Source organism: Mastacembelus armatus, chromosome 11 (genome assembly GCF_900324485.2).
Source record: "Mastacembelus armatus chromosome 11, fMasArm1.2, whole genome shotgun sequence".
Taxonomy (NCBI): Eukaryota; Metazoa; Chordata; class Actinopteri; order Synbranchiformes; family Mastacembelidae; genus Mastacembelus; species Mastacembelus armatus.
Window position 1 is genome coordinate 12,211,592 of NC_046643.1, and position 25,695 is coordinate 12,237,286.

General features: G+C 41.8%; 5 protein-coding genes across 6 annotated transcripts in view; 2 read left to right on the forward strand and 3 right to left on the reverse strand.

The window, feature by feature from the left end:
- Window positions 1-1,591: 1,591 nt before the first annotated feature.
- Window positions 1,592-6,230, reverse strand: tdp2b (tyrosyl-DNA phosphodiesterase 2b). The gene is made up of 7 exons (XM_026299884.2): window positions 5,952-6,230; window positions 3,355-3,479; window positions 3,118-3,264; window positions 2,906-2,997; window positions 2,505-2,623; window positions 2,234-2,404; window positions 1,592-2,150 (listed from the first exon to the last, which is right to left on the reverse strand). The coding sequence occupies exons 1-7, from the start codon at window positions 6,096-6,098 to the stop codon at window positions 1,869-1,871; spliced, it is 1,083 nt and encodes a 360-aa protein (XP_026155669.1). The 5' UTR covers window positions 6,099-6,230; the 3' UTR covers window positions 1,592-1,868.
- Window positions 6,231-6,263: 33 nt separating this feature from the next.
- Window positions 6,264-8,506, forward strand: acot13 (acyl-CoA thioesterase 13). Its single transcript, XM_026299887.2, has 3 exons — window positions 6,264-6,450; window positions 6,567-6,751; window positions 7,785-8,506. Exons 1-3 carry the CDS (start codon window positions 6,367-6,369, stop codon window positions 7,942-7,944), a joined length of 429 nt encoding a protein of 142 aa, XP_026155672.1. The 5' UTR covers window positions 6,264-6,366; the 3' UTR covers window positions 7,945-8,506.
- On the reverse strand, window positions 8,168-12,234 carry c11h6orf62 (chromosome 11 C6orf62 homolog). The gene is made up of 5 exons (XM_026299885.2): window positions 10,593-12,234; window positions 10,273-10,449; window positions 10,063-10,188; window positions 9,663-9,797; window positions 8,168-9,559 (listed from the first exon to the last, which is right to left on the reverse strand). The coding sequence occupies exons 1-5, from the start codon at window positions 10,719-10,721 to the stop codon at window positions 9,434-9,436; spliced, it is 693 nt and encodes a 230-aa protein (XP_026155670.1). The 5' UTR covers window positions 10,722-12,234; the 3' UTR covers window positions 8,168-9,433.
- An 83-nt stretch (window positions 12,235-12,317) lies between these two features.
- On the forward strand, window positions 12,318-15,597 carry gmnn (geminin DNA replication inhibitor). The gene is made up of 7 exons (XM_026299886.1): window positions 12,318-12,400; window positions 12,787-12,862; window positions 13,854-13,955; window positions 14,080-14,233; window positions 14,338-14,420; window positions 14,552-14,662; window positions 14,839-15,597. The coding sequence occupies exons 2-7, from the start codon at window positions 12,806-12,808 to the stop codon at window positions 15,010-15,012; spliced, it is 681 nt and encodes a 226-aa protein (XP_026155671.1). The 5' UTR covers window positions 12,318-12,400; window positions 12,787-12,805; the 3' UTR covers window positions 15,013-15,597.
- Window positions 15,598-17,240: 1,643 nt separating this feature from the next.
- ripor2 (RHO family interacting cell polarization regulator 2) overlaps window positions 17,241-25,695 on the reverse strand; it is a 45,861-nt gene continuing 37,406 nt past the window's right edge. For both annotated transcript variants that reach the window (XM_026299823.1, XM_026299825.2), the window contains exons 11-22: window positions 25,510-25,658; window positions 25,087-25,216; window positions 23,480-24,214; window positions 23,124-23,308; window positions 22,608-22,770; window positions 22,357-22,489; window positions 22,009-22,170; window positions 21,564-21,737; window positions 20,993-21,195; window positions 20,785-20,868; window positions 20,464-20,554; window positions 17,241-19,854 (exon numbers count right to left, since the gene is read on the reverse strand). In XM_026299823.1, coding sequence (XP_026155608.1) covers window positions 19,754-19,854; window positions 20,464-20,554; window positions 20,785-20,868; window positions 20,993-21,195; window positions 21,564-21,737; window positions 22,009-22,170; window positions 22,357-22,489; window positions 22,608-22,770; window positions 23,124-23,308; window positions 23,480-24,214; window positions 25,087-25,216; window positions 25,510-25,658 — 2,310 coding nt within the window. In that variant the 3' untranslated portion in view covers window positions 17,241-19,753. The remainder of the gene's footprint in view (window positions 19,855-20,463; window positions 20,555-20,784; window positions 20,869-20,992; window positions 21,196-21,563; window positions 21,738-22,008; window positions 22,171-22,356; window positions 22,490-22,607; window positions 22,771-23,123; window positions 23,309-23,479; window positions 24,215-25,086; window positions 25,217-25,509; window positions 25,659-25,695) is intronic.

A 25,695-nucleotide genomic window follows, 5' to 3' on the forward strand; every position in this document is an offset into this window, starting at 1 on the left:
AGGAGGGAAATGTTGATAGGCCTCTGGCACTGGGATCCTGCTCTAAGGCAGACGGATTGGTCACATGACCACTTTCTTGGCCCAGACAGCTGTTGCCTCCATCTGTACCATCTATGACCTGCCGCTGTTCTCCTCCTCAATGTTGTAGCCTGAGTACACAAGCAAAGCAAAGTACTGCATCTGAAGGAGTTTGGGAAGCAATTTAACTCTGTTTTCTGCAAATACAAAAAAATGTTGTGCACTGGATTTATGAGAAATTTTCAACAAATTAGGATAAAGGAATAAAGTATTAATGTGATAAAGCATTTTTAAATATGTTTTTTGAGTTGTTAAATAATGCATCTTTGAGAGTTTGAGGAAAAGACTAGGGTTAAATGAAAACCACCTGCATGGATTAATTTAACCAAAGCTGGATCTGGATTTTTTTTTTTACAGGTACATGTTAGTTCAGTTTTTTTTTTTTTTTTTTTTTTTTTTTTTTACTTAATCAGCATAACAAGCAATTTATTATCATTATTTATGAGGTTTGCATGTTTTAGATTTTCTATCCATGTTTGCTTGATGAGCAGACACCAGGAAGCGTAGAACAAACAGAGGCCTGTTGTGATAACGACTGTTCTTTGGCAAGAGTCACATCTGTGCCCTTTCCTAAGGTCAGCCCTTCCTCACCGTGTGTGAGTGCACTGTTAAAACTGTGCTGTCTGGTCGCTGAGCAAACATGAAACCACACTCTCAGAGCTGAAGGGTGCACTACAGGGAGAGGTGAGGGAGATGTCTTGACAGAGTGTCGGCAGAGACTGTGAAGAAGAGGCTACGTCTGGTTTGGGGCAGAACTGAGTCCTGGAGACACAGTCATGTTTTAAGATGTATGTTACATTGTATATGCAAACATGCATACACCATCATACATGCACACAAACTACAAATATATATGTTCCACTAATATACTACACATTATCCCACATCTGTACTAATGCCTGTTTTGTTCTGTCAGATGTTCTGAAGAGTGAAATAGATCCTTCATGGTTACATTAGCTGCAAATGCAATAACACAATCACTCTGATCTAAATATAAATACTATATCCAGGCACTCATGTCCTCATCTTTGGCCAGCTGCAACTCAACTCTGTACTGCTCTCTAGTGGCAAGATGTCAACAGTACATACACACAGTGTTGCTCATTTAAGGTTTCCCATGCTATACAGTAAAACACAGGTCAATGTAGTATAGTTGTTAACGTGAATCAACTTCACTCCTATAATGTCGCAGAAGTTTCTGTGGCAGAAGATTTTGAATATTTTGAAACTCTGGCAATGTAGAAACAAAATGTTGTGACAGTTCTAGGGTCAAGAATGCATAATCCAGATAGATCAGTGCTTAAAATGCTCTGAAAGAAAATGTAAATGTAAACATTTACAGGCTCATGACTACTGGGCAAACTCTATTCGCTGAGGAAGACTGGGTGATATAATCAAATGCTCCAGTACAGCTTCTGATAATCTCTGTAGTGAGACTTGTGCTATCAGTTGTTTCAAAGGTCAAGACTGAACTATAAATGAATTATAAACTATAAATGAAAACATTGCACACTTTGATAGTTTAACATTTATTAGTGATTTTTACATTTATTTACCCATATTATGCACAGGAAAAACTTGAGCAAAGACTTTAACAAGACAAACAGACATTTGAAGATAAAAGTAATCATGATATAAAATTTAAACACAATCAATCTCAGATGAGGTCACCTTTTAGAGAGAAACCCAGTGGCACTGCTGGCACAGTGTACACTGGTTCTTTAAAACATACAAGCTGATCTAAAACAAATACAAACAAACAATCATTTTTCTGCTTATTCTGTGTATTTCTACCCAGGAGAGAAGCAACAGTAGATTCCCCAGTGATCACTAGTGTAGCGGCCACAATCCAGCTTCTCCAGCCCCACCAGAGCCATGTGGTCAGGAACCAGACGTAGGGCTCCATCTCTGGTTGCTGGGCGGAAGTAGATCCTGTCGAAGCGGCAACGACTGACGAAGTGAACATTCTTGTTGCTATTGGCTTTAGTGTCCCAGGTGTAGCGGCAGTGCTCCCGTTTGCCCAGTTGCTCCCAGACATCGCAGACAGTGGAAGGTAGGCCAACCTTGGCCACCTGACATGGAGACCAGGTCAAGTAATAATGAACAACTATTATTGTCAAATATGGATTAACTGCATCTGACTGGAAAGACTAACCTCAGCATCCCTCAGGTTTGTGTCCCCTGCAAACAGGACGTTGACATTGTCAGGCGCCTCTCCCATCCTCTGCATCACCACACGCAGCTGCTTCATCCGCTCTTCTGCATGGTCTTTACAACTCTCAAGGTGGGACGTCATAAGACACAGCTTCTGACCTTTGAAATCCACCTAATGTTCAAGAAAAAAAAACATGTACAAGTTACATCAATTTGAGGTAAACTGAATTTAAGCAGTGACGTGGAGCATTTGGACAACTGTGTGTTCAAACCTGAGCTACAAGCAGATTCCTCATCATTCGAGTAGTGGGGTAAGTTACTATCTCACTCTCCACCAGTTTGACTCGTGACCTCTTCAGCATCATCCCGATGAAGTAACCATCTTCAGCACCTGGTCAACATAAATGAAGAAACAGGTAGCTGAAATACTGAGCTCAGGCACAGTTTGCATAATATAATAATATGCCAAATATTTCAAACTTTGAGTGTTTAGTACAAGGGTGTACATATGCTCCATTTTACAATATCCTCTTTTGAGTTATTCAATACACAAACATTTCTGTGTCAAACTCTTCTTACAGCCATATCCCAACAAGCGCCATCTGCTGAGACTTAACAGTGGAGTCCATTTCGAGAGCCAAGTAGACCTAAAGTCCAGTGAAAAATACAGTACCTTCAATGATCAGGTAGCTGACAGCCCGTTTCTTTAAGTACTGGACGTAAGGTGGAATAAGCTCCTGTAGGAACACCACGTCGGGAGTGTACCTACATGAAGGGAAGATTCACTTTTAAAATACTGATTTGCCTCTGTACCCTTGAACTACACGTCTTACTGTAGTTCTGGAGTCACTGCCTCAGATTTTAAGAATTGTAAAACATGCTTACATCGCCAAGTAGGAGCACAGCCCTCTGGCTCGGTCAGGAAGGTTGTCTGTGTCAAGCCCGTCCACGTTCCAGGTGATCAGCGACAGATTTTTATCTTCTTTTGAGGGCTTTTGTTTGGGGTCGGGACTGTCTTCAGTCAGATCTATGCTAGAAGTGTTTTTTTAGAGAATTATGACTGTGTGAAGTATTTTAGACATGTAGTAATACCAGTAATCCAAGGGAAGGCAGCTGACTTACCAATCTCCTTGAGGGTTTTCATCAGTCTTCTGGCTCTTGGTTTTGGGGCTGGTTTCTCTCGCTGGAGAATCTTCTACTTCAAATACTCTCTCCATGTCTGCCTCAAAGAAGGAGTTCAAAGCCCTCTGACAAGACAGGTGACAAGTAGGGGTATGAAATCGGTATTTGAGCTTTGAGCTTTATTGCTTTATTGCCAAGTGCGTGTGCGCACACACAAGGAATTTGTTTAGGTACAGGGCGGGTACTCCGGTGCCAACAGACATAAATACAAATACAAAAGGGTCAAACAGTAAACATAAATGCTACAGAAATGCTACAAAAAACTAAAAGAAAAATGCACAGATAACCTGAAAAACAGATTGAAAGGGGAACTAATTGGTGTGCAAAGAGCAAAAAGGTGCCAGGGTCATAGTGCAGGTGGTGGAAGGGAATGGTGGAGAGCTACGAGTTTAAGAGTTGAATGGCCTGAGGGAAGAAGCTTCCTTTGTGCTGGGCTGTGCTGGGCTTGATGTTTGGGGCTCTGAAGCGCCGGCCAGAGGGTAAGAGCTGGAAGAGGTGGTGGCTCGGGTGGGTGGCGTCCAGAGTGATTTTCTGAGCTCTTTTTCTCACTCTGGAGGTGAACAGGTCTTGGAGGGTGGGTAGGGGAACACCGATGACCTTCTCAGCGGTCCGAACTGTCCTCTGGAGTCTTTGGATGTCTGATTTAGAGGCGGAGCTAAACCAGACAGTGATGGAGGAGCACAGGACAGACTCGATGACCGCTGAGTAGAACTGGGTCAGCAGCGTCTGTGGAAGGTTGAACTTCTTCAGCTGGCGCAGGAAATACAACCTCTGCTGGGCCTTTTTCATATTGGAGTCGATGTGCAGGCTCCACTTCAGGTCCTGAGAGATGGTGGTGCCCAGGAACCTGAATGACTCCACTGATGCTACAGTGCTGTTCATGATGGTGAGAGGGGGGTGGGTGGGGGCATTTCTCCTGAAGTCCACAACCATCTCCACTGTGTTGAACGTGTTTAGCTTTAGCAGGTTGTTGTGACTGCACTAGGAAGCCAGCTGCTCCACCTCCTGTCTGTATGCAGACTCTTCACCGTCCTGGATGAGACCAATGACAGTGGTGTCATCTGCAAACTTCAGGAGTTTCACAGAGGAGTCACAGGAGGTTCAGTCATTTGTGTAGAGGGAGAAGAGCAGTGGGGAGAGAACACATCCCTGGGGGGGCGCCGGTGCTGGTGACACGGGAGCCAGAAGTAAATTTCCCCATCCTCACTAGCTGTTGCCTATCTGTCAGGAAGCTTGTAATCCACTGACAGGTAGAGTCAGGAACGGAGAGCTGGGAGAGTTTATTCTGGAGGAGTGATGGGATGATGGTGTGTTCCTGGCCTGATTATACAAGACAAGATCACCACTTCTGTAGGCTTCCCCTTTGGCTTGACGAAGCTGTCTGAGTTTTCCAGAGAACCACGGTTTGTCGTTGTTGTATGTTTCAAAAAGTCTGGGTGGGAATGCACATATCCTCACAGAAACTGATGTAAGATGTAACAGAGTCTGTGAGTTCGTCCAGGTTTGTGGCAGCAGCTTCAAAAACACTCCAGTGCATTCAAAGCAGGCTTGTAGCTCCTGCTCTGTTTCCCTGGTCCATCTCTTGATAGTTCTCACTAAAGGCTTAGCAGATTTGAGCTTTTGTCTGTATGTTGGTATGAGGTGGACCAGACAGTGGTCAGAGAGTCCTAAAGCTGGCCTGGGGACGGCGTGATATGCATCCTTTATTCCCGCGGCGAGCAGAAGGGTTTACAGTTAATGAAAAGCGCTTCCAGGTCAGGACAGCAGATTTTCTTCAACACTGTTACATCTGTACACCACCTCTCATTGATGTAAAAGCATGTCCCACCACCGCGCGATTTCCCCGTTGCGTCTGAGTTGTGGTCCGCTCTGACCAGCTGGAATCCGGGCAGGTGGAGCGCGCTGTCCGGTATGGCTCCATTAAGCCAGTTCGAAAAGTCCTTGTTTATCCGGGTAAGCAGGTGTATTTCGTCCATCCTGTTGTCAGAAGTCAATTCGATCCGGCAGTGACAGTTAAAAGGCTCAAAGGCTAAAAGGGGTCAGAAGTGTCAAATGCTATTTGTTTCTTTGCAACTGTGAGACATATTTCATCCCAGTCTCACACGCACATGCACGCACACACACACACACACACACTTTCCCTATTCTCTTGACCTCATCTGTAAAGTGCGAGAATGCAGGTGTCGTTATGACGTTTGACGGGGACCTTTTCTGTGAGAGGTAAAGAACACCACTGCACTAAATATCGATTGAAATGGTTAGTGATGGAGTTAATAATGAGATATAAACAATGTTTATTGGAATTTTTTGGTTTCTGACACTTTTGGATAATTAAACATGCCCCGGGTCAAATTGACCCAGGAACATTATTGCTGTTCCAGAAAAACGAACATAATAGGAGGGTTAATAAATAAGAGAAACAATAAGTTAGAGAAACATTTGCTCTGTTGGCTGCCAGCTAAAGGGTCTCTGGCTACAACATAACCTGGCGAGGTAACAAATAAAAGGCCTCAACTGGAGTATTTACAATAACTTACCTCCATCTCCCATTCGTTTTCAGCTAGGTAGCACTGAGCGACGGCGCTGTCGGTTCCTGTTATGGCCGCAAACTCATCACAGAGACGAGTTCTGTTTTCTTCTGCGTTAGAAACCGACGCTTTGTCCATGTCGAGTTCAGAAGCCATCTTTTCTAGCCCAAATAATGGTTTAAAAGCGGTACAAGGAACAAGATTTACATGCCGATGTAACTTCCAGCTACATCATTATATGTTCTTCTAGGTGCACCAGTGAACGACTTCCGGGTTTACTTGGTGTTTATTTTCTAAACTATTAATCTGGTCGGAACGAAATTTAGTCAAGCACTTGGGGTTTATGTTTCACCCGGACTATTTATCAACGCGACGGCTTCCGTAAACATAGTCGTGACATTGGTTTCGGCAATTGGCTACGAAAATGGTTTCGTTTACTGTAAATTCCTTAAAACAAATAATGAGAACAATGGTAGACAGCCCGGGCTTCGACAGAGTCCTGAGCAAGGTGAACACACACGTTCTCCGACATTTCTTTACTATTTTTTAATTTGTTCTTTTGTGACCGTAAGCGCATTGCACGCACACATAATTTCTAATCGCCCCCCTGTGTGTTTTCCTCAGATGGACGTTTTATCTACCAGCCCAGGTAAGGTGGTGTGTGAGATGCGGGTAGAAGAGGAGCACACCAACCGAGGAGGGACGCTGCACGGCGGGCTGACAGCCACTCTGGTCGACATCGTGTCCACCATGGCCATCATGAACAGCGAGAGGGGGGCACCGGGAGTCAGCGTGGATATGAACATTACGTGAGTCCCTGTACAGTGTCAGCCTCAGTAACAGCCACTATAGATGCATTGTTGTTCCCTAAAAACATGGTAGCTGATACTCTAGCGATTCTCAAATCGATTTTTATTGATTAGTTGACATGCAAAGATTTGTGGGAGTGTGACAGTGCTGCATTTTTTTATTGCGTTTAAACCAACAATCTCTACATAGCAGTGTTGTAATCTGGAAGGATGTTACAGGGGACTGTGCATTTTTTCTCAAACAGTGCTATGTTGGATGTTGTAGCTACTGATAAATACAAATTCAGATCCCACTGTTAAAAAAAAGATTAAAAAAATAAAATACTCAAAATTTATGCATGGTAGTGTGTTCCTTATACTATTAATTTCCCTAAAATTGGATTTTAAAAAATCACAATATATTACTTTTCTTACTTTTTCACGGTATATTGCAATATACTGAAGTGTAGCCCTTCTATCATGATATGTATGGCATTGCCAGTTTTTTGCCAATTCACAGCCTGGGTTTAAGTTATAGTTAAACTAAAAGGTTTGACAGGTTTTGATTAAAATTTTATCTTTCCATTGAACTTATTCACCCCTGTCTCATGAAAGCAGCTCCTGCAGTGCTGAGTCTTTTAACTTTAGTATAAAGGGTGCCTTTGGTTTAAGTCCCACGCAGCACAAGTGAGTGATGGATTGATAGTTGCTCCTTGTTAATGAGATCCAGTGGTCTAAAAACAATTAGTCATAGAATATTTCAAGCAACTGGGAGCAGGAGCCTGGATTTGGTGCATGAACAGGTGTAAAGTCTGTATTCACCTATTTCAGTGTGAGGTGGTGGGTAAACGGAGCATGTTTATCCTCCAGGGCAGCCCTGAAAGTGGGGTGGCTGCCTCAGTTAGTGGGTTAAAAAGAACTGATGAATTTATCTCCACAGGTGTGTTTGCATTTTTCCCCACTGGTAGTGATCTTTACCTTCAGTCCACTCAGGTTAAAGATTAACACTATTATAATCAACAAATGACTGGGGAAAAATGTTACTGTCTTACAGATACACGAATGCTGCCAAGATAGGGGAGGACGTGCTCATCACTGCTCAGGTACTGAAACGAGGACGGACCCTGGCATTCGCCACTGTAGATCTCACCAACAAGGACACAGGGAAACTCATTGCACAAGGACGGCACACTAAACACCTTGGCAGCAGTTAAAGTGTCACTAGTCTGTGCCTCTAAGTAACATTCTCATCTACATATATTTTTAAAACAAAGGAACTAACTTCTGTCTGCACATATTTTACAAAAAACTATGTAAATTGTGTAGTTAGTAGTGGGACCCACAACTCCATAGTACTATTAACTGTATTGTTAACTCTGACCTCAATATTGTGTCAATGATTCATGCACATGCAATAAAACAAATGGACGAGAGGTATGCTTTCAGAATTTGCACTGTATTGGGATATGCTCAGCAGTATTGATTTGAGAATCAACAGAAAAAACTCAAGTTACACACCTTGAACACTTTCAAACTCAACACAGTGAATCAACAATGAGCAAAATTATATGTACTTCATATTCTTTGACAAGCAAGCCTGTAAAACCCAATTTTAATATGATGAGCATGGCAGCAAATTATCTTCATTTTAGTAGGTCAAATTAAAATATTTAGCTTTCAGCAAATTTTGTTAGGTGTGTTAAACATTAAATCTGTCAATGCTTGTTTCCCCATCAACCCACATCCCAAATTTAACAGAACATTAAAAAAAAAAAAAAAAAAAACAAGATCAGATTTCAGTAGCTTAAATGAATAGTGCATGAACGGCTTGAATGGTGAAAACGACCTTCAACATGTCTTAACTCTGTTTACAAATGCCTTTCAAGTCACTTAAGATTTTAACAAAGGCCTGCCTAGCATGTTTCAGAGGAAAGCAAATGACACCAAAACGTCTTTTAAAAGTCCAGCAAAAAAAAAAAAAAAAAAAAAACTAAGCTGTTTATAAGAAGCAATACCTACACCATATGATTTGACAAATATTGTTCATCTTGTTATATTTGCTTATACGGGTGTTTTAACACCTGCTCACACCTGTCCTTGGTCTACAGATTGTGTTAAGTTGCTCTAGAAACCCCACATTACAACCAAGCTTTAACAATCCTTTCTTATGACAACAAGGATATAAAACACGTCCATGTGAGAACCACCATGAAGACCTGTGTATTTTTATATATATATTTTTTTGTTCCTGTATTGATGCAACATAAAGAGTTCCTTCAATGACCGGTGCTGTTGACAGTGCAGCTCCAAGAGAACAACCAACCACTCAAAATCAATGTTCGTGCAGGTTCAAATAAACAAAAATGAATGAGTGAGTAGGAGGGAATGAAGAGGGAGGAAAAATAAAAGAAAAATGTGGGAACCAATCCAAAAATGGCAGAGAGAAGAGGGAGAAACACGGGGAGTGTGAGGGGAAAAAAAAAAAAAAACAAACAAAAAAAAACAAAACAAGGATGGGAACTGAATCAGCTTCAGGTCAGGGAGGGGAGAACGAGTAGGTAACAAAAAAAGGAGAGATCCAAGCACAAGTTCAAATCTTTTAAAAGGACACAGGTGGAGATGAGTACATCTATTTGCTTCTGAGGCTTAGGCAAGAGGAAAGGGAAGGACTTTTCCCTATGCGGTTGGGTGGAACAGGAAGCCTTAATCAGGCATATATGGGCGGAGGTGATCCTCGATGTCTCCCACACCCCAGCAGGTAAGCTGGTCCTGGGGTAAGTACAGGCAAAGGCTGCACAACTTGAAAACTGTGGCCTTGGTTTTAGAAGTCTGCAGGAAAGATGGACAGGGAACATTTGTAGTTAAGTGTTAGGAGACTCTCTGAACTTTCATCTTTTTAAATAAATAAAATTGTTTAAATAGACTTGCTCACCTGCAAGTGCTGTCTATCCATGAAAAGAAATACAGACTGAGTTGGGTTGTTCATGACCATTCCAGCCTTGTCTTTGCGACCCAAAGCATGCAAGCACTGTTTCTCGTAGTCTCCATGATGAAATTCAAACTTGGCCTGTAGATCAAAGGACAGGCTTGTGAGCCAAGAAATAACAATAAATAACAATTATATCCAGACTAAGGCTACAATAACTGGAATAAAACATTTGTTTCTGCATGATGTGTAATTTGACCATAATCACTGTAAACAATCCCACGTTTTAAAATATGCATGAGCATAACACCTTAGCCAGAGATACTGTGCTTTTGTTGTTTTCTCGGACGGTTACAATAACAACAAGCCTCCAAGATCTACATCTGACGAAGTGCCAAGATCTGACCTGAACAGGCCTGAAGGGTTCATCATCGGCCCCCTTCCATCTGGAGAAGAGAAGACAGACAATCTTCTCAATGTCGTTGCGTGGCCAAAGGATGAAGTCCATCTCCTGTGTGCAGCCTATCACATCCTACAGCCACATGGGAAAGGACAACATATTAACAAGATGTCTGTTTATTTTCTGTCCCTTTTATCAAACTGTTCACTGTCTTACCCTTCGCATTGACTGGTATCGGGGAGCGTGTAGTTGCACAATGTCTTTCTGCAGGAGCTCTATCGAACTCTCCAGAGAGTAGCTGGAATCCCTTACACCTCGAAGGATGTTTTCTTCATAGTTGTTGGTCATCACTGGCACCACTTCAGCTACCTCAAATAGTGCAGATTTCTTCGTCTGTAACAACAACAACAAAAAAAAAAAAACAGACAAAATAGTCAAAGGAACAATTTAATTAGGGCATTTAAATGTGTGAGCAAATGCTGAAGAAAATGTTAGTGTATAAAGGATTACTCTATACTTCCATTTTGCTGACAAACCTTTTCTTTGAAAACGAAGGCTATGTAAATCTTGAAGTCAAACTGATCAGCCAACGATTCCCTTTTCTTCCGAAGTTGAGCTCGAAGTCGATTTCTTGTTTGATTTCTTCGTGAAGTTGGGTCCCCCATGGTTAAGATTTTGATGGCAGTGTCTTCTCGTGTGCAGAATATTTTTGCCTTCACTCGCTACTTTTGTATTTGTATGTCAGATAATTGATGGAACTAGCTACCCTTCGCACAAACAACGCAACAAACAACTCTAGGCTAGATCTGTCAAATACCCACTATATCTACCAACTGAAAAGGTCAACAAATCAGAAGCAAAACTAAGTCATCTTAATTTTTTTTCTAAAAGGGCAGTGTTGAGGAGGGGAATGATAATCAAGCTAAGACTTACATCTCTACATGTTCAGAAATCCATGTTTTAACATATGACCTTAATGCCAAATTATTTCAACCTGCCATCAACAATAGATTACAACAGATTTAAATGAAAGAGCAACTCAATTTGACACTTCTGTAAACGTTACTGAAATCAACAGAAATGGCTGCTAGTGTTAAAAACCCATAGCAGTAATATGTTTTTGCTAGTGAATTTGAGGCCTACAGAGACTAGCGAGCAGACAAATATTCTATTATTTGGGTCATTTCAAAGTCCCTCATCCATGGCTGTCGTTTTGTTTGTTTCTCTGTAGAGACTGCGTTATGTGCGTGTTACAGACGGACTGGGGATACAGACGAACATGGCAGGTAAATACAGATGCCAGGAGATATTGGCACCGGGTAACATCGAAGACTACTGCAAAGGTAACCTGACATTTCCTTGACTTTTACTGCCACTCACTGGGCCCACGGCCTGCAGGGCTGCCACTGCCGATAGTCATGATGTGGGCGTATTTTTAGCACACCGGCTAAGGTGAGCTAACAAGCTAATCTAGGCTTTCACTTCCGACACTAACTAGTAGTGAGCCATCGATATAGCTACATCTTATCTTCCGACTGACTGGCTTAATTGAGGCCCGTGTGTGGTTGGATAGCTAACGCACAGTCATCTTTCCACGCGTTTACATGCTCTGGCTTCGTTCAAAGTGACTGCCAGTGCTGTGGGAGTCAAGAGACCAGCGGGGTGAACTAGACTAACTAGCTTTGTTTGTGCTCAGCATTTTTTTTTCAGCTAGATATGATGTGCTTCAGTCGTGCCTTATCAACTTCATCGACAAAAAAAAAAAAAAAAAAACAATCAGCCAGTGGATAAGGAGCCAAACCAACGAGAGACGTTGAATGGCGGTAAAAAAAACCGTTTGCTAAACAAAATCTCCCTCTTTCCACGTCTGAAGTTTCGAAGTGCTTGCTGCGCTTGTTTTCTTTCTTTTCTTCAGTCGTCACAACCTCCGACTCGCCCTGCTGCATGCCATGTCAAGATAAATCGACAATCCAGCTGAAATCCTCCGTTCTTTCAGTCGACATGGGGCGTGTTCTGTCTCCCGGCGGGCCCATATTTAACGGCGTCTCGTCCAACGTTTTTCCGTTTGGTTTCTTTGTGTGTGTTTTTTTGGGGGGCAGCTAATAATGGCACACACAGGCTCGTCGATCCACAGCCTCCTCAAAATGGCTGCAGCGTCAACTACAAAGATGTGACGTCTGTTGACATGTGACCGCACGAGAATGGGGGGTGGACAACAGAAAAAAAATCTTCCTCGTGACTGGTGCCTTTATCACGTGACCGAGTGGGCGTATTTAAGCCCCTGGCGCGAGATCGACCGTAAAGGAATTGGCGGTTGAAATAGCAACGTGTTCTTCAGTTCACGGTGAGCAGAGTTTATTGTTTGTCAGCTTTAAAATCGCTTAAACTGAGATATCGTCACGTCTTTTGTCGATTACGTGTTCCTAAGGCTGGTTGTGTTTGTGCTAGTTTTACGTTTGGCTTTTGAAATTAGCTAGTTTTAGCTAGCTGTTTCTTTTGGCCTTTCGTGTTTAGCTACTGTAACGTTAGTTTGCCATATTTGTCATTAAACCTGCTAATGTGACCACATTTGCCACGACATACGTTGAAGTGTTACTGCCTATCGTGTATCAAATCCTGTACGTTTTAATTTAGCTTCTTTTGGCTGTTTTTTTGCTTATTGGTATCATGACACAACATCCCGTAACGTTAGCTCCTCTAACGCCATGTTACTGTTCGTTTGCCCGTCAGGTCTCTTGTTTGGTGAAAAATGAATGTTATTGGGAAGCTAAAGCCCAGCCAGCAGAGGTCTAATGAGAATATAAAGGTGAGTCGCCAACTTTACTGCTGTTCTGTTAAAAATAGCCCCTTAAAGTTGGTGTTGACAAAATGTAAGTTACTCTAAACTAAGAATGTAATGTTAAATACTGCATTGATACCCAATGATCAAGTCATTTTTGTTTTGCTTTGTCATAGTGTGTGTGTGGGGTGTAAGTAAAATGGATGAATTCGATTTAGTTGTCTTAATATCTGGGTCCATTATTCATGATTGTTTTCCTAAAACAAGCCTTCATTAATATTATTAGTAACACCTGTGCCTTTTCCTAAATATCAGCTGTGGATAAGGACATTGTCATACCATATGACTGTAATGACTAGCAATGGGTGAAGTGAGTGAAAATAGTTACTATACTACAGTGTTTTGTGAGGAAACTAAATCTGTGATTAAGACTTGAGTGAATACTAAAATGTTCTGAACATTGTTGTACTTCTGAGATTCTGTTGCTTGGTTGACCCATGCAATTAGTTAAGTAAATTAGTATAGAGCTAGGTGTTTCAAATTCCACCTGGTGTTTCAAGCCCCCACAGAGAGATCACCTGTATGGGGCATGAAACACCTTTGGAACTGTTGTGAAGGTGTGACCAAACATAAATGGAGTTTGCCGCCTGCTCTGTAATGAGCATTGGAGAGAAACTTTCCCACGGCTGTAGAATGAATTTGGGCCCTGCCCCTGTTCCCACGTTTGTAGGTCTGTTGCACATGGCAGCTAGTGATGTTAAGCCACTTCACTTATGCCCTCTCCCATGGTGACAGTGTAACTAAAGTACAGTCTGCAAAGTGATGCTAAGCCCTGGTGAATAGAGAGGCCTGAAAATGAACACCAGTCATGTTAGTTTCCCATGTGAGTCTTGAGTATTTTAAGACTTATTTGTAAAGCGATTAGGATGTTACCTTTTTAAAAAAAAAAACAAAAAAAACTATTCTCCCATGTTTGTGATCTACTTGGCTTAAGTAACACTGAGTATTTTACTTTCAGAGCTTTTTTACCCAATCTCCAAAAGCAATGGGAGCCCCCAGGCAAACCCTGCAAATCCTTCAACCCTCAGCTACCAATAAAAGTTTGGGGAGGTCAGTTCAGGTATGTAGTTGCTTTTTTCTGGACTGAACTTCATTTGAATTTGTGGTCACATTAAATTAGGTAGCAACAATTTAGTGAAAGAACAAATGAGCCATAATCAAATGTAAAATCAAAATCTCTTTAGGCAGGGAAGGTCATTCCCAAACGGAAACAGTGGAGTGTTTCACAAACTAGAGGTCCAAAAAGGGTGAAGGTAGAAGTCAAATCCACACAAACAGAAGAAACTCAATGTTTGATAGATGGTGTGTCCAGTGATGCATACGAACTTATGGTCAAAGGTAGGCAGTGGTTAAAACTAGTGTTTAAATTTCACAAAAAATTGTGAAAACTATTCCAAAAACAACTTCGGCGCATTTTGAGCTCAAACATCCTGCTGTTATAGAAACGCCCTCTTCCACCTATTGGAAAGAAGTAGCTGAGGAGCGAAGGAAGGCCTTGTACAATGTTCTACAAGAGAATGAGAAGGTGAGTTAATCACTAAGAGGTGGCTAATGTTTAGCTGTCACTTGAGCTGTTCCCACGCTCTGAGTCAATTTTAGTTGGAGCCTGTCCAGTTGGCACTGACATTGAAGTAACTTTTATTTCCCCCCAACCAGTTACACAAGGACATTGAGGCCAAAGAGGAGCAGATAACAAAGCTTAAGAGTGAGAATGAAGAGCTACAGGAGCTGGCACAACATGTACAGTACATGGCTGACATGATTGAGGTGAGCACTCTTAATTGCTGGTGATGTGACTAAAATGTGATAGTATTGCCTGTCCATAAACTGTGTAATTGTCCTTTACTGCTATAACAGAGTTAAGTCTTACTACATACTTGCACATAATGGGTCTCTTGAAGTATTACTGACTTCTTGGCATTTGATCTATGCCCTTTCATTAGAGACTCACTGGGAAGAGTCCAGACAATCTGGAGGAACTGAGGGACATTGCCCTTGATATGGATGAGGACGAGAATGAAGATGACTGTGAAGACTTGGGTTACAGTCAGATTGATGCAGAGGAAGGAGAGACCTCACATCATGAACCAACAGGGGCCTCAGGAGAGCAGGATTGAGTGATCTGACTCTTGCATATAATGGGACTTTCATTTTCTTGTGCAAGTTGGCAGATTTTATCTAGGGGTTTAATATCAGGAAGTGATTTTATCTTAATTTTTAAGGTTTTGTTGAACTTTGCCAATACTTGGTCTGAGTATAAAACCTGTATTTTTTTTTTCTTCCCCCTCCCCATGAAAGACATTTTGACATGTCAGTAGGAGGATGTGGGTTCCACCTGGACTCCTGTGAGACTTTCCTATTCACTCAGCTGGATGATCGGAACTGGATAGTCTCCTTTGTCTGCCAGCCAGTTTAGTGTTTGTTCAGTTAGATTAATAAAGATGTGAAATTTCCAGGATGAGTAACATTGTCATCCTCTGGCATCTGATTGGCTCCTATTATCAGACTAGTCAGTAGAGAGCTCCCAACTAAGATAATGGCTGTGCTTTTCCTACTGACAAGTTGGTGTCTGCTGGGGGGTAATTGCTGCATGTGGCCTAAAACATTGTTCTCAAGCATTTTGGTTTACACTGTAAAATTGTGCAATGTTATGACAGATGTGTACAGGGTGTTATGTAAAATAAATGGTTCTTTAAAATAAAGTATCTGACTTATTTTTAAAGTTGTATGTAATTTAAGACATTGAAATGTGTATAGTAAAACATTCAGATTTATTTTAGCAGCAGCAGAGAAAGGGAGGGCACACCTTCAAAGGCTATAAAATCCTCAACTGTCAGTTCAAAACAGTCAGTTTAGTGAGAATCTTGAATATTCCATTATTCAGCAAAAGTAAATTGAAGAATTTACCTTAAATCTTTGAAAAAGGAAAAAAAACTACATGTACTAACAAACTCCAGCCACTGGAGGGTATCTGAAACCTCTTAGGAGCTTGATCTTTCCTTTGGTGACTGTACCCAGCCACTTTTTCACCACCTTTTGGTTCTTTCCTGTTACTGCTTTCCTGAGGCTCACCTCCTTTTCAGCCACCTCACACTTCAGCTGATTTTCCATAGCTTTGAGTTTTTTGCCACTTGTCCTCACTGAATGATTTCTGTTTTTGTGTGGCTGAGATTTCTTCACTGTCAAGTCTTTTCATTCATTTAAATGACCCAGCTCACCTTGTGGGGTTGAATATTTTTTTTTTTTTTTTTTTTTGGCTCTACTACTGGATGTGCCCTGGATGAACTTTTGTCTTTCAGCTTGGCTGAGGTCCCTACCTTTGTGCATACTGATGCAGAAACTGCTGAACGTTTCATTTGTTACTTTGGTAATCAGTTTATTTTCCTGATCAACTCTTCATTCAATTTATGTGGCTGTTGATGCTAGTTTGTCTTTCTCCCAACTAAACACCTGGGTGACTATCATCTTCCTTAGGGCAGCATTTTCTGAGGCCAACACCTTAATTTGATTTAGCTTTAAATCCTATACCTGTGATCGACAAATAGCCTTTTTTATGCATCAGACGTGACGTAGAGTAAGTGATGTACATTTATGCCAATACATTTCTAGTTTTGGTAAGATTTGGAAGGCCAAACTTTGAAATGTAGATCAGGCTTTTTGTGTTAAGACAAACAGTTTTCAGCTTTTACACAAGTCAAAACTAATTTAGTATTGTAAGAAAATTGTTTTACAGCTTAAAACTTTAGCCTTAATTTTTAATTTTGAAAATTCTTATTAAATTCCCAATGCATTAAAACTCTACATTTAGACAAAAGATGAAAAGTGTAGAAATCAAAGTAAGCTTTATCAAAGACAAACATAATGCTGAAAAAGTTTAAAGTATCTGCTTCTGAGAAAATCTTACCTGGTTGAGTTGCTGCTTGTCTCCTTGCTATTAAAAGAAAGCTGTTGTAGCTGTGCTGGATTATTACACAGGAGTAGTACTCGCTGTGGTGTTGTTTTGTGTGTAGTAGTTGAGTTTTGTTATAGTTTGCTTCTGCTGAGATTTGTGTTGACGGTGGCAGTTATGACAAGGTTCAGAATTCATCATTCACTATAGTGTACAGGTTCACTCAGGGTCTTTATAAAAATGAAAGGCTAGAATGTCCTTAAAGTTTTCAAGAGTTTCCAACAGAGGCCAGTAGTCAGTTGCAGTAGTTGGGCATTTACTGCAATCACATGCCACATGTGATGATCTCTGTCTGAATATTTGTTTATACATTCATGTAACACTAAATATGGAATCTAGTCAGCAAAAAACAATGCTGACAATAGAACAAAAACGAAAAAAAAACCCTTTTCATAATTTTAATTATGCAAAAATAAACTTTATTGCAACATTTGATGAGCAGAGGAAATACCGCTAATCATGATGGAGAGGAGTATGCAAATAAATGGATCAGTACTGAAGCTATCGTACACAGAGATCAATAAAGTTCAATTTCAGCAAAAGTTAAGTTTAAATAATAAACGTGCACGTTTTGCCAACTTATACTCTGTGGTGATTAGAAATTGAACAGTCAACGAATAAATCTAACACTGGTCAACTGCAAGTTTGTAAAAAGAAGAAAAAAAAAATACAGATACTGAATGGATGGGTGAATTAGATAATACCAAAATACTGTAATGCTATTCACATTGCTGAAGAAAAAAAACAAAAAACAAAACTAATTGTTAGTTAAAATATGGACCAGGTTTGTAAAAGTCTGTATAGAAAAAAAGTCACCATCTTCAGCTTTTAGTAACAACTTCACACATTTACAGATTATAATACAAAAGAAAAAATACATTTCATAAAAATATTACCACTTGTTTTTATTCGATATGGCTTTTTGGACTGTGCAGTTAAAACCAAATGTAGCTGGATTCATATATTAAGGGTTTGTCTTATTTTTAAATTGTGCTTTTAAATAGAAGTCTGAGTATTCTGGCCAAAACGCAAACGTTGTGTTAAAATACATTCTCTGTGATGAATTACGAGCTTTTATTAAAAGACGTGTTTAAAATTAAATTTTCCTTTGGTTATATTTAATCTAAGTAAGAAAGTAAAATTTCTAATACATAATATCCCATTATGTTTGGGACCTTTTAGGGAAAAGAATATATAATACTATTAGCAAATCTTAATGCTCTCCAAAATAATAATCCATCTAATATAATTCTTTCAAAATAAACTCCAATTAAAATTATGTATGATTCCAGTTGCATGATATGGAGGTCTTTTCAAACAATAAACTAGATTTCAAATGCTAGACCTAATCCAAAATAGAACATAAATATTAATTTATACAATGTCATTTCCACTATTACAGTATAACTCCAAAGAATATTAGAATTACAAGGAGTAAATAATAAATAAGATGTGTGAATTTGTGACTTTTGTCAACGTGCTTTAGCACCAGACTCAGTAGTACAGTTACAATAAGAGTTAGAATTAGATGATTACCTCAGATCAGTTTTCCTACATTACAGAATGCAAGGAAATAAAATAGATCCAAGACATACAAAATAAAAAACACTTCATTCTGCACCTTCTCCTCATAATAGCTTAATATCTATTTCTGCTATTACATATTACGTACTGTATGAATGCGCAGTTAAACACAACTGAGGCTAGCTATATTCTGCCCTAAAGGATCTTCCTCTGTGTACAGATATTGAGAAAGTGCCTTCTCATGACCCCTAAACTGAATTTATTGCCCTTGACTGGCTCTGTACCTGGCAGGAAAACACATTTACAAAGGAGCGTGTTTGTGGAACGTGTCTGCTCGACCACATCGAGGCTCAAATGGTCGAAGCTGGCGTTCTCAGGTGTCTTCTCGTGTCAGCTTAGGTGCAAAAGAGTCACATATGTACAAAAAATTGCACTTGTTCAACTGCAAGTATATGAGAGTTTTTCTTTTTCCTCCACCGACACATAACTGAGGTCTAAGTCTGCTCAAGTCTGTAAATGCTGTTAAACTACAGCCCTTTAACCACTTCACCTCACCTTATCCCAGAAGCCATAATCAACTTATTAATGGTCCTTTCTGCCACACAACACATTTCTCTCAACCATACAAAGAATCCCTGAAACTCAAAAATGGAACGTGCTAGAAAACATTTTGAAAACAACCACATATATTACACCACCTGTGTAAAATATGCTGTATTTACATGCCTTACAACAGCAGTGCAAATCTTCTGAAAGCGCCAGAAAACATCTCTAATGCAAAACGAACTAAAACATGTAATAAAACAGTGATTATACAAAGATCATAGTTAGTAGATTGGCATAACACACCTGACTGTTAACAATCAAGATGATAGATCAGTGAATAAATGATATATGTGTTGTGTGCTGTGATGGATAGCTTGGTGACAGAGGCTGTGTGGAGGGTGAAGGTGCGTTGTTTCTTTGGAGCATCTTTCAGTGGCTTTGTGTCCAGTCAAATTCATGCTCTGCAGTTAACACTCAACACGTCCGGTCTGCCTGGCTCAGAAAGCAGAGTGATGAGGAGGGGGAGGGGTGTGGGATGTGCGAAATCTGAGGTGAAGGAGGAATTGTGTGTGTTTGTGTGTGTGTGTGCGTGCAGGAGGGGTATACGTTGTATGTTTACGTGGTTAAGACAGTTTGTTTGGTGTTAGTTCCTTTTAGGAGGCAGTATACGTGAGAACAGTGATCTAATGTGGCGGTGTGGAGATCTTTACGTCTGTGTCAAAAAGCGGATCAGTAAACTGATCAGTCATGGAAAGCCCCGTGGGGTGAGCAGTGTGGAGTTGAGCTTAGGGGCAGTGCTGTCCTCAGAAGTCGGGCAACGTTCTCGGTGGCACGATGGCTCAGAATGCAGTGGTGACGGCGTTTCCTCGCCGTGTGCCCAGACGGATCATTTCCCCCGGCACCATGTCCAGCTGCTCATAGGCCAGTCGCCCCTCCTCACCTGTAACAAATGCAAGCGTTGTGTATACACGGTGGTCTACCAAGCAGCGATCAGTGGTAAATAACTCATTGTATCTTAGCTTGCGGCGCTGTTTTAGTCAGGGCAAAATACCACTGCAGCCTCTTCAGGCACAATCCAACTGAGATGTGGTTGTTTGAACTCTGTTCGACCTTGGATCTTTTTTGTGAGTTTGCGTGTTCTGTCTGTGGTTGTGTGGGTTTTTTGACGTGTTCTCCACTTTCCTCCCACAGGCTGAAGGCATGCAGTTTGGAGTTAGGCTAATTGGCGACTCTAAACTGCCCATAGGTGTGAATGTGAGCATGTCTGTTTCCATGTGTCAGCCCTGTAATAGACTGGTGATCTGTCCAGAGTGTAACCGCCTCACTCCCAATGTCAACTGGGATCAGCTCCAAAAAACAGTGCAAGAGAAAACTGCATTGTACTGCACATGCTGAATTTATGTTGTGTTTGTATTGTAATGTCTTATGGTGCGAGGTAGATTGTGGCACCTCTGTATAAATGTATGTAATTCAGAAAAAGGCTTATTTGTATAGGTATAGCAAAACCCCAAGCTGAGCAAATGTTGATTTCCATTAATGTGTTACTCACCCAGTGTCAGCAGGGTTTCTATGGCAACATGGCGAAGTTCCTCATCAGCTGAATCACACAGCGCTACCACCGCCCGGATACTCTCTACAGCCTGCAAACAGACAGAGGTAAATGGCCTCTGGGGAGGGTACTTTCCAAATACATAGAGGATAGAGGTATAGTTGAGAATGTTAGTGTTAGTAGTAATTTTACAAATACAATGTCACAGTTTAGCTGAATTAATAATGAATCGTCATGCAGCAGCCACTATTTTCTCAGTACTTTATGACTGGTATTAATATAAAATGAGTGGACAGACTAAACCAGCTCCAGGTCACTGACCTGCAGACAGCTGAGAGCTGAACAGGCTGCCCTCTGGCTCTGAACTCCAGCCTCTGACAGTGCCTGGGTGTAGCACTCCACTGCCTGTAGATGCCCACGCACAAATTAATATTCAGTCATGGCTTGCAGCAAAATAAACTGAAATGGCATAAAAAAAAATCTTATCTTATAAATGGTGCATATGTTCCCTCTCTCTAGCACTACTCACCCTGGTCTTGAATTGGCTGTGTGACGCTCCAGAAGAGAGGTAGTCGGCTGCTGCCTTGTTGATCTGAGGGTCCTCTGCAGTGAGCAGGGAGGCTAGGACCCTCAGGGTGCTGTTTCTAGGCCACAGTGATGATACAGGCACCTCCTCCATCAATGCTAGACAACGAGAATAGTCCCCACCACACAGAGTCTCTGCAAACACCTCTGTGTATGAGAAACAGGTGTGTAAGAATTCAAATACGGATGGGGCCAGTTTGTAGAACAAGCAGAGACTGTTTCTGTACTTCTCATGTTGATTGATGCTGGTTTAGGATCTTGAGTGCACCGTTTTATTTTGTTATATTTATCTATTACAGAAAGGTGGGAAATCCCCATTCAAGGTAGTTTGACCATTTCTCTTTCATTTAAACTCATAAAACATATTGGATCTCTACTTAAGTAGCTGTAGAAATTCAAATGTTGGGTGTAGTTTGGAGACACCTACATGCAGTAATGTACGTAGAGATCTACAGTATGTTGTGCTTGGAAAAAAAGAAAAAAAAAGAAATTCAATTATAACAATTTTTGCTCACCCTCTCTGGCCAGGTGCAGCAGATGGGTCTCCATGTCTTGAATCTCATGTTGTAAGATGTAGCTGTGGAACTGAAACACAGTCAGGACGTCCTGGGCCAGCGCTGAGACGGGAGCATTGTGTGATACCACCAGGTCGCTTCTGTCCACCATCTCACCCACTACGACACCAATCACTGGAGAGAGGGAATCGGTGAATATTCATCATATATCCTTACTAACCAGTTGCAACTATAATTGAGTCATACTTTTGTTATTGAATCAACCACATAGTTTTCTTACCAGCGATCTAATTTTCCCCTAGGAACGTATTTAAAATGTTTATTAATGTACAAACCTAACAGTATTTAAAAAACAGAAATATGATTGTGTTGACAAAAAAAAAAAAAAAAGTATAAAAGTATAACCTCTGGTCTATTTGCCAAAAGATAAAAATGCTGTGCCAACCTGTGTCTGTGCTGTGTGGGTGTCTCTCCTGCAGCACTGCTGTGTAGCACTGCTTCATGTGTTTGAACACTCGGTCCAGTGTGGTGTGGAAAAGTCCTGCAGACCCGCTGCACTCTGACCACAGAGTCATCAGCTCCGGGCGCTCAGCGAGGCCTGGGAGAACTGACCGAGGACAGAACCAGAAGGTCAGGCGCTGCAAACCCTCAAACCAGACAGTCTTTACTGTATGATAATCATTTTTTTATGCAAGTAGACTGTTCTAAAATAACACACTGTTGCTACACACCGATAGACTATAAAACATAGCATACCAATACACCAAACTGGTTTTCAGTTGTTGGTACCTACCATCTGCAGCAGATGTAATGGCTCCCAGTCTGTCCACGCTGATCTCTGCTAGCTCCTCTAACAGCTGAGTCTGTCCTGACAGTTTAAGGAGCAGACTGCAGCGCTTCCATGAACATACCCCAGTGGTCAACATCTGCCAGTACATGAAGGAAAAGGCAACGTGAAACCAAATTTATGGAATTTCACTGTTCAACACTGCAAACGTACAAAAAAATTCTCAAACGTGTTTCCGAAGTCAGTAGGAGCGCTACCTGTATGAGGTGATTACAGTACTGCAGGTGGATGACGATGGCCACGTCCAGGTTCTCATTTCCAGTTGTAAGTGGCAGGGGGCTTCCAGCCACGCTGTTGCCTACCCCAGTATCTTCTGTCAGGGCTTCACTCAGGTGTCCTCTTGCTTCAGGATGTTGGCCCCTGAGAGGTACATACCCAGAGTCACCACTGGGGGGCAGCAACATCACACTATACAACAATCTACTGCAGGCTATTAGCATCTAAAAGTTTTCAGTTCTGTGCTGCTGCTAATCAAAAATCGTACTGATTTTCTGTCCAGTCAAGATGGACGTTTTTGCAGTAAAATCAGCTGCAGTTCTGTTTTGTAAGAAGAAAATCCTGCATGTATAATATATATATAATAACACTGCTTTATTTAACGAACAGCAGAGCATTATTGGACAAAGCATCTGAAGATCTGGTATCCTGCTTCATGTTGTAAGTAGTTTTTGGTATGTGAATCTTGTTTTTGTTCTCTTTAAGCCACCACCTACCCGATCCTTTCACCATCTGCATCAAACAGCGGAGATCTCTGTGGGGGAACGCTAAGGACAGCGTTATCATCTCCAGTGTCCTCATCATCAAAATCAGAGGTGTTGAGGAAGTCAAAGCTCTCCAGGGCACTTTCCACTGTCAGACTGAGGCTGGATGACCGGCTCCTGTAACCTGGGAGGCGGCACTGTGGAAAGGAGGGTGGTAAGATATTTAAAAAAATGTAAATTGTATAAGTAGTAGATGATCTGGAGAAGGATTATCTAAAAGCATTTATTGTAACCCTTTGTTCATTAAAGATAAAAAAATGTAAATGCATATGACATCTGTCTAAATGAGAATGGGACAGTTCAGTCACCTTCAGTAGGTCCTCCAGGCGCATCACTTCCTGCTCCAGGTCTTGCAGCTCTCGGCAGCGGTGAGTCAGTGACTCCAGTCTCATCAGTAGGCTGTGGATGGCCTCCTCCAGGCTGCTCTCCAGGAAAGCCCTGCTTCCCTCTCCCGCCCAGCTCAGGCTTCCTCCACCCTCAGTTGAGCTCCCACTAGGTGACACGATCTCTGAAGAGGTGAGCCTCTTCACCAGCTGCCTTGTCAGGCTGCCTGCCTCATCGGTGTCCAGTTCAACAGGTTTCAGTTCATCAGCGTGATCCAGGAAAACATCCTCTGGAGCCACTGTGGACAGGTGGCCATCCGAACACAAGGAGGGGGCAGCTGAACCACAGTTGGAGCTTGAATTTCGCTGGGACTCTGTGCGCTCCCACTCTGAGTCTTCTGCTACTTCGGCTTCATCACTAGCAAGGCTGGCGCTGGTGGCCCTGCTTCCTATCTCTCCATCCTCTTCATACTCCTCCTCTTCTTCCTCCACTAAATGCTCCTCTGGGATGGAGTCCTCTCTTGTTGGGAGGATTTGTGTAGGTGATGTGTCTGTTTCTGGAGGAGTGACCATGATCTCAGGATTGGACGGGCCAGGGGAGTGGGAGCTTGGGGCTGGGCTGGGTGTGGAACCAGAGGTGTCAGAGAAGGTGAAAGAGAGACGCTTGCACTCGGCAATGCCACATCCACCATTCTCGAAGACGTCATCTGGCAAAGTGGACTGAAATGCAAATCAGATCAGAAGATGTTTAGTCGGAAATCAGTGCATGAGGCAGCTCTCTTACGTGGAAAAAGAGATGGTACATGATTAAAACACTTTCTGCTATAAATTTTTAAAACCAGATCTGCTCTACCAAGGGAGTCTGAGTAGGTTAAGTCTGAAAAGAAAATCATAAGATACAAACAGCTTAAAGCAAGGCATGCAAATAAACATGCAAACAGCCACACATGGGCTGTGGGATGGGATTCACAAAGAGTCCAGACCCACAGACAGGGACTGGACAAGCCCAAGTGTGTCCACACCAGCAGAGGAGTACATTCCTATTATGTCAGTGAAGCAGGGGGAACACAGGAGTCAGTTTAGGAAGGGAGAGGGGCCACAACACACTCACATAGACCTCCAGACTGGATCTGGGCCTTGGCCGTAGTGAGGCCAGGTCACCAAACGAGCGACTGCGCCTTAGCTTCTCTAGCAGGGTGTCTCGGAGCATGTGCAGGAAGGAGGGGCGCTGGCGCTCCACAGGATATGGCCGCCACTTCTTTACACAATGCACAGAGGCAAATAGGACAAAGTGTTGGGTGTTTGAGCGAGGAGGTGAGTGGGACACAAAAGGGACAGATAAATGTGTGAGGTGGGACAGAGTGTGGGTTTGGGGTGTTAATGGTGAAATGCAAAACAAAAGAAGATAGCAGGAAAATGGGTGAGAGTTAATTAGGGGTATGGGTGGCATTGCTCACATAAGCATGATGCATAAGCAGAAAAACATTTTAGTATGATGCAGACAGTGCTCATGTTAGTGTTTAAAATAACATAAATAAATAAAATACACATACCCACAAAAACTGCTGTCTGACTGTGTGTGTTGGACTCACAAAGAATGAAGTGTCCTGGAAGGTTGGCGTCTCCGGTGTGCCCTGGCTATAAACTGACACTCGTCTCTGGAGAGCTGTGGCTTTGCTCACATTGCCAGATGACAGAGTCAGGTCTTCGACATCGAAGGGGCTGGATGGGGGAATGAAATGAAGGTACTTATAGAAACTGCTGCATTTGCCCTATGCCAAAATATGTGATTCAATTCATTATTTTCTTTAAGTGCCATCAATTGTGATGACCATATGTTCCACAAGGTGGCATGAAACTACAAGTAATGGGGACAGAATTTACAGCTATAGCACTATTAACAGTAGACAAAGTGAATCTACTGAGGATTTTTTTTAAATGGCTAAATCAACTGAATACCATAGCAATCTAAACATATATTTTAAAATAATGTAAATAACTCTAAGTCTACTTACTACCATGTGACCTCAAGGTTGAGTTTGATGGTCCCCAGGTCGTTGACATCCACAGCCACCACCTGAGGCCTGGCAGTAAAAAGCTCCTTGGTCTCACAGATCACACTCCCAACTAGCATGTGAGTGGCCAGACCCTTCAGCTCTGTCACCTGATTGAGCCAAAAACAAATGCATTGTATAACACCA

Excerpts from the sequence above, each read along its gene's own strand:
- tdp2b (XM_026299884.2), bottom strand. The coding sequence starts at position 6,098 with ATGGCTTCTGAACTCGACATGGACAAAGCGTCGGTTTCTAACGCAGAA. Across the intron at positions 3,480-5,951 it reads AAAACGAATGGGAGATGGAG|AGGGCTTTGAACTCCTTCTT; the intron begins GTAAGTTATTGT and ends CTGTCTTGTCAG. Across the intron at positions 2,998-3,117 it reads CTGTGCTCCTACTTGGCGAT|GTACACTCCCGACGTGGTGT; the intron begins GTAAGCATGTTT and ends CCCTTCATGTAG.
- acot13 (XM_026299887.2), top strand. The coding sequence starts at position 6,367 with ATGGTTTCGTTTACTGTAAATTCCTTAAAACAAATAATGAGAACAATG. Across the intron at positions 6,451-6,566 it reads TCGACAGAGTCCTGAGCAAG|ATGGACGTTTTATCTACCAG; the intron begins GTGAACACACAC and ends TGTTTTCCTCAG. Across the intron at positions 6,752-7,784 it reads AGCGTGGATATGAACATTAC|ATACACGAATGCTGCCAAGA; the intron begins GTGAGTCCCTGT and ends ACTGTCTTACAG.
- c11h6orf62 (XM_026299885.2), bottom strand. The coding sequence starts at position 10,721 with ATGGGGGACCCAACTTCACGAAGAAATCAAACAAGAAATCGACTTCGA. Across the intron at positions 10,450-10,592 it reads CCTTCGTTTTCAAAGAAAAG|ACGAAGAAATCTGCACTATT; the intron begins GTTTGTCAGCAA and ends TTGTTGTTACAG. Across the intron at positions 10,189-10,272 it reads GATACCAGTCAATGCGAAGG|GATGTGATAGGCTGCACACA; the intron begins GTAAGACAGTGA and ends ATGTGGCTGTAG.
- gmnn (XM_026299886.1), top strand. The coding sequence starts at position 12,806 with ATGAATGTTATTGGGAAGCTAAAGCCCAGCCAGCAGAGGTCTAATGAG. Across the intron at positions 12,863-13,853 it reads GGTCTAATGAGAATATAAAG|AGCTTTTTTACCCAATCTCC; the intron begins GTGAGTCGCCAA and ends TTTTACTTTCAG. Across the intron at positions 14,421-14,551 it reads TTCTACAAGAGAATGAGAAG|TTACACAAGGACATTGAGGC; the intron begins GTGAGTTAATCA and ends CCCCCCAACCAG.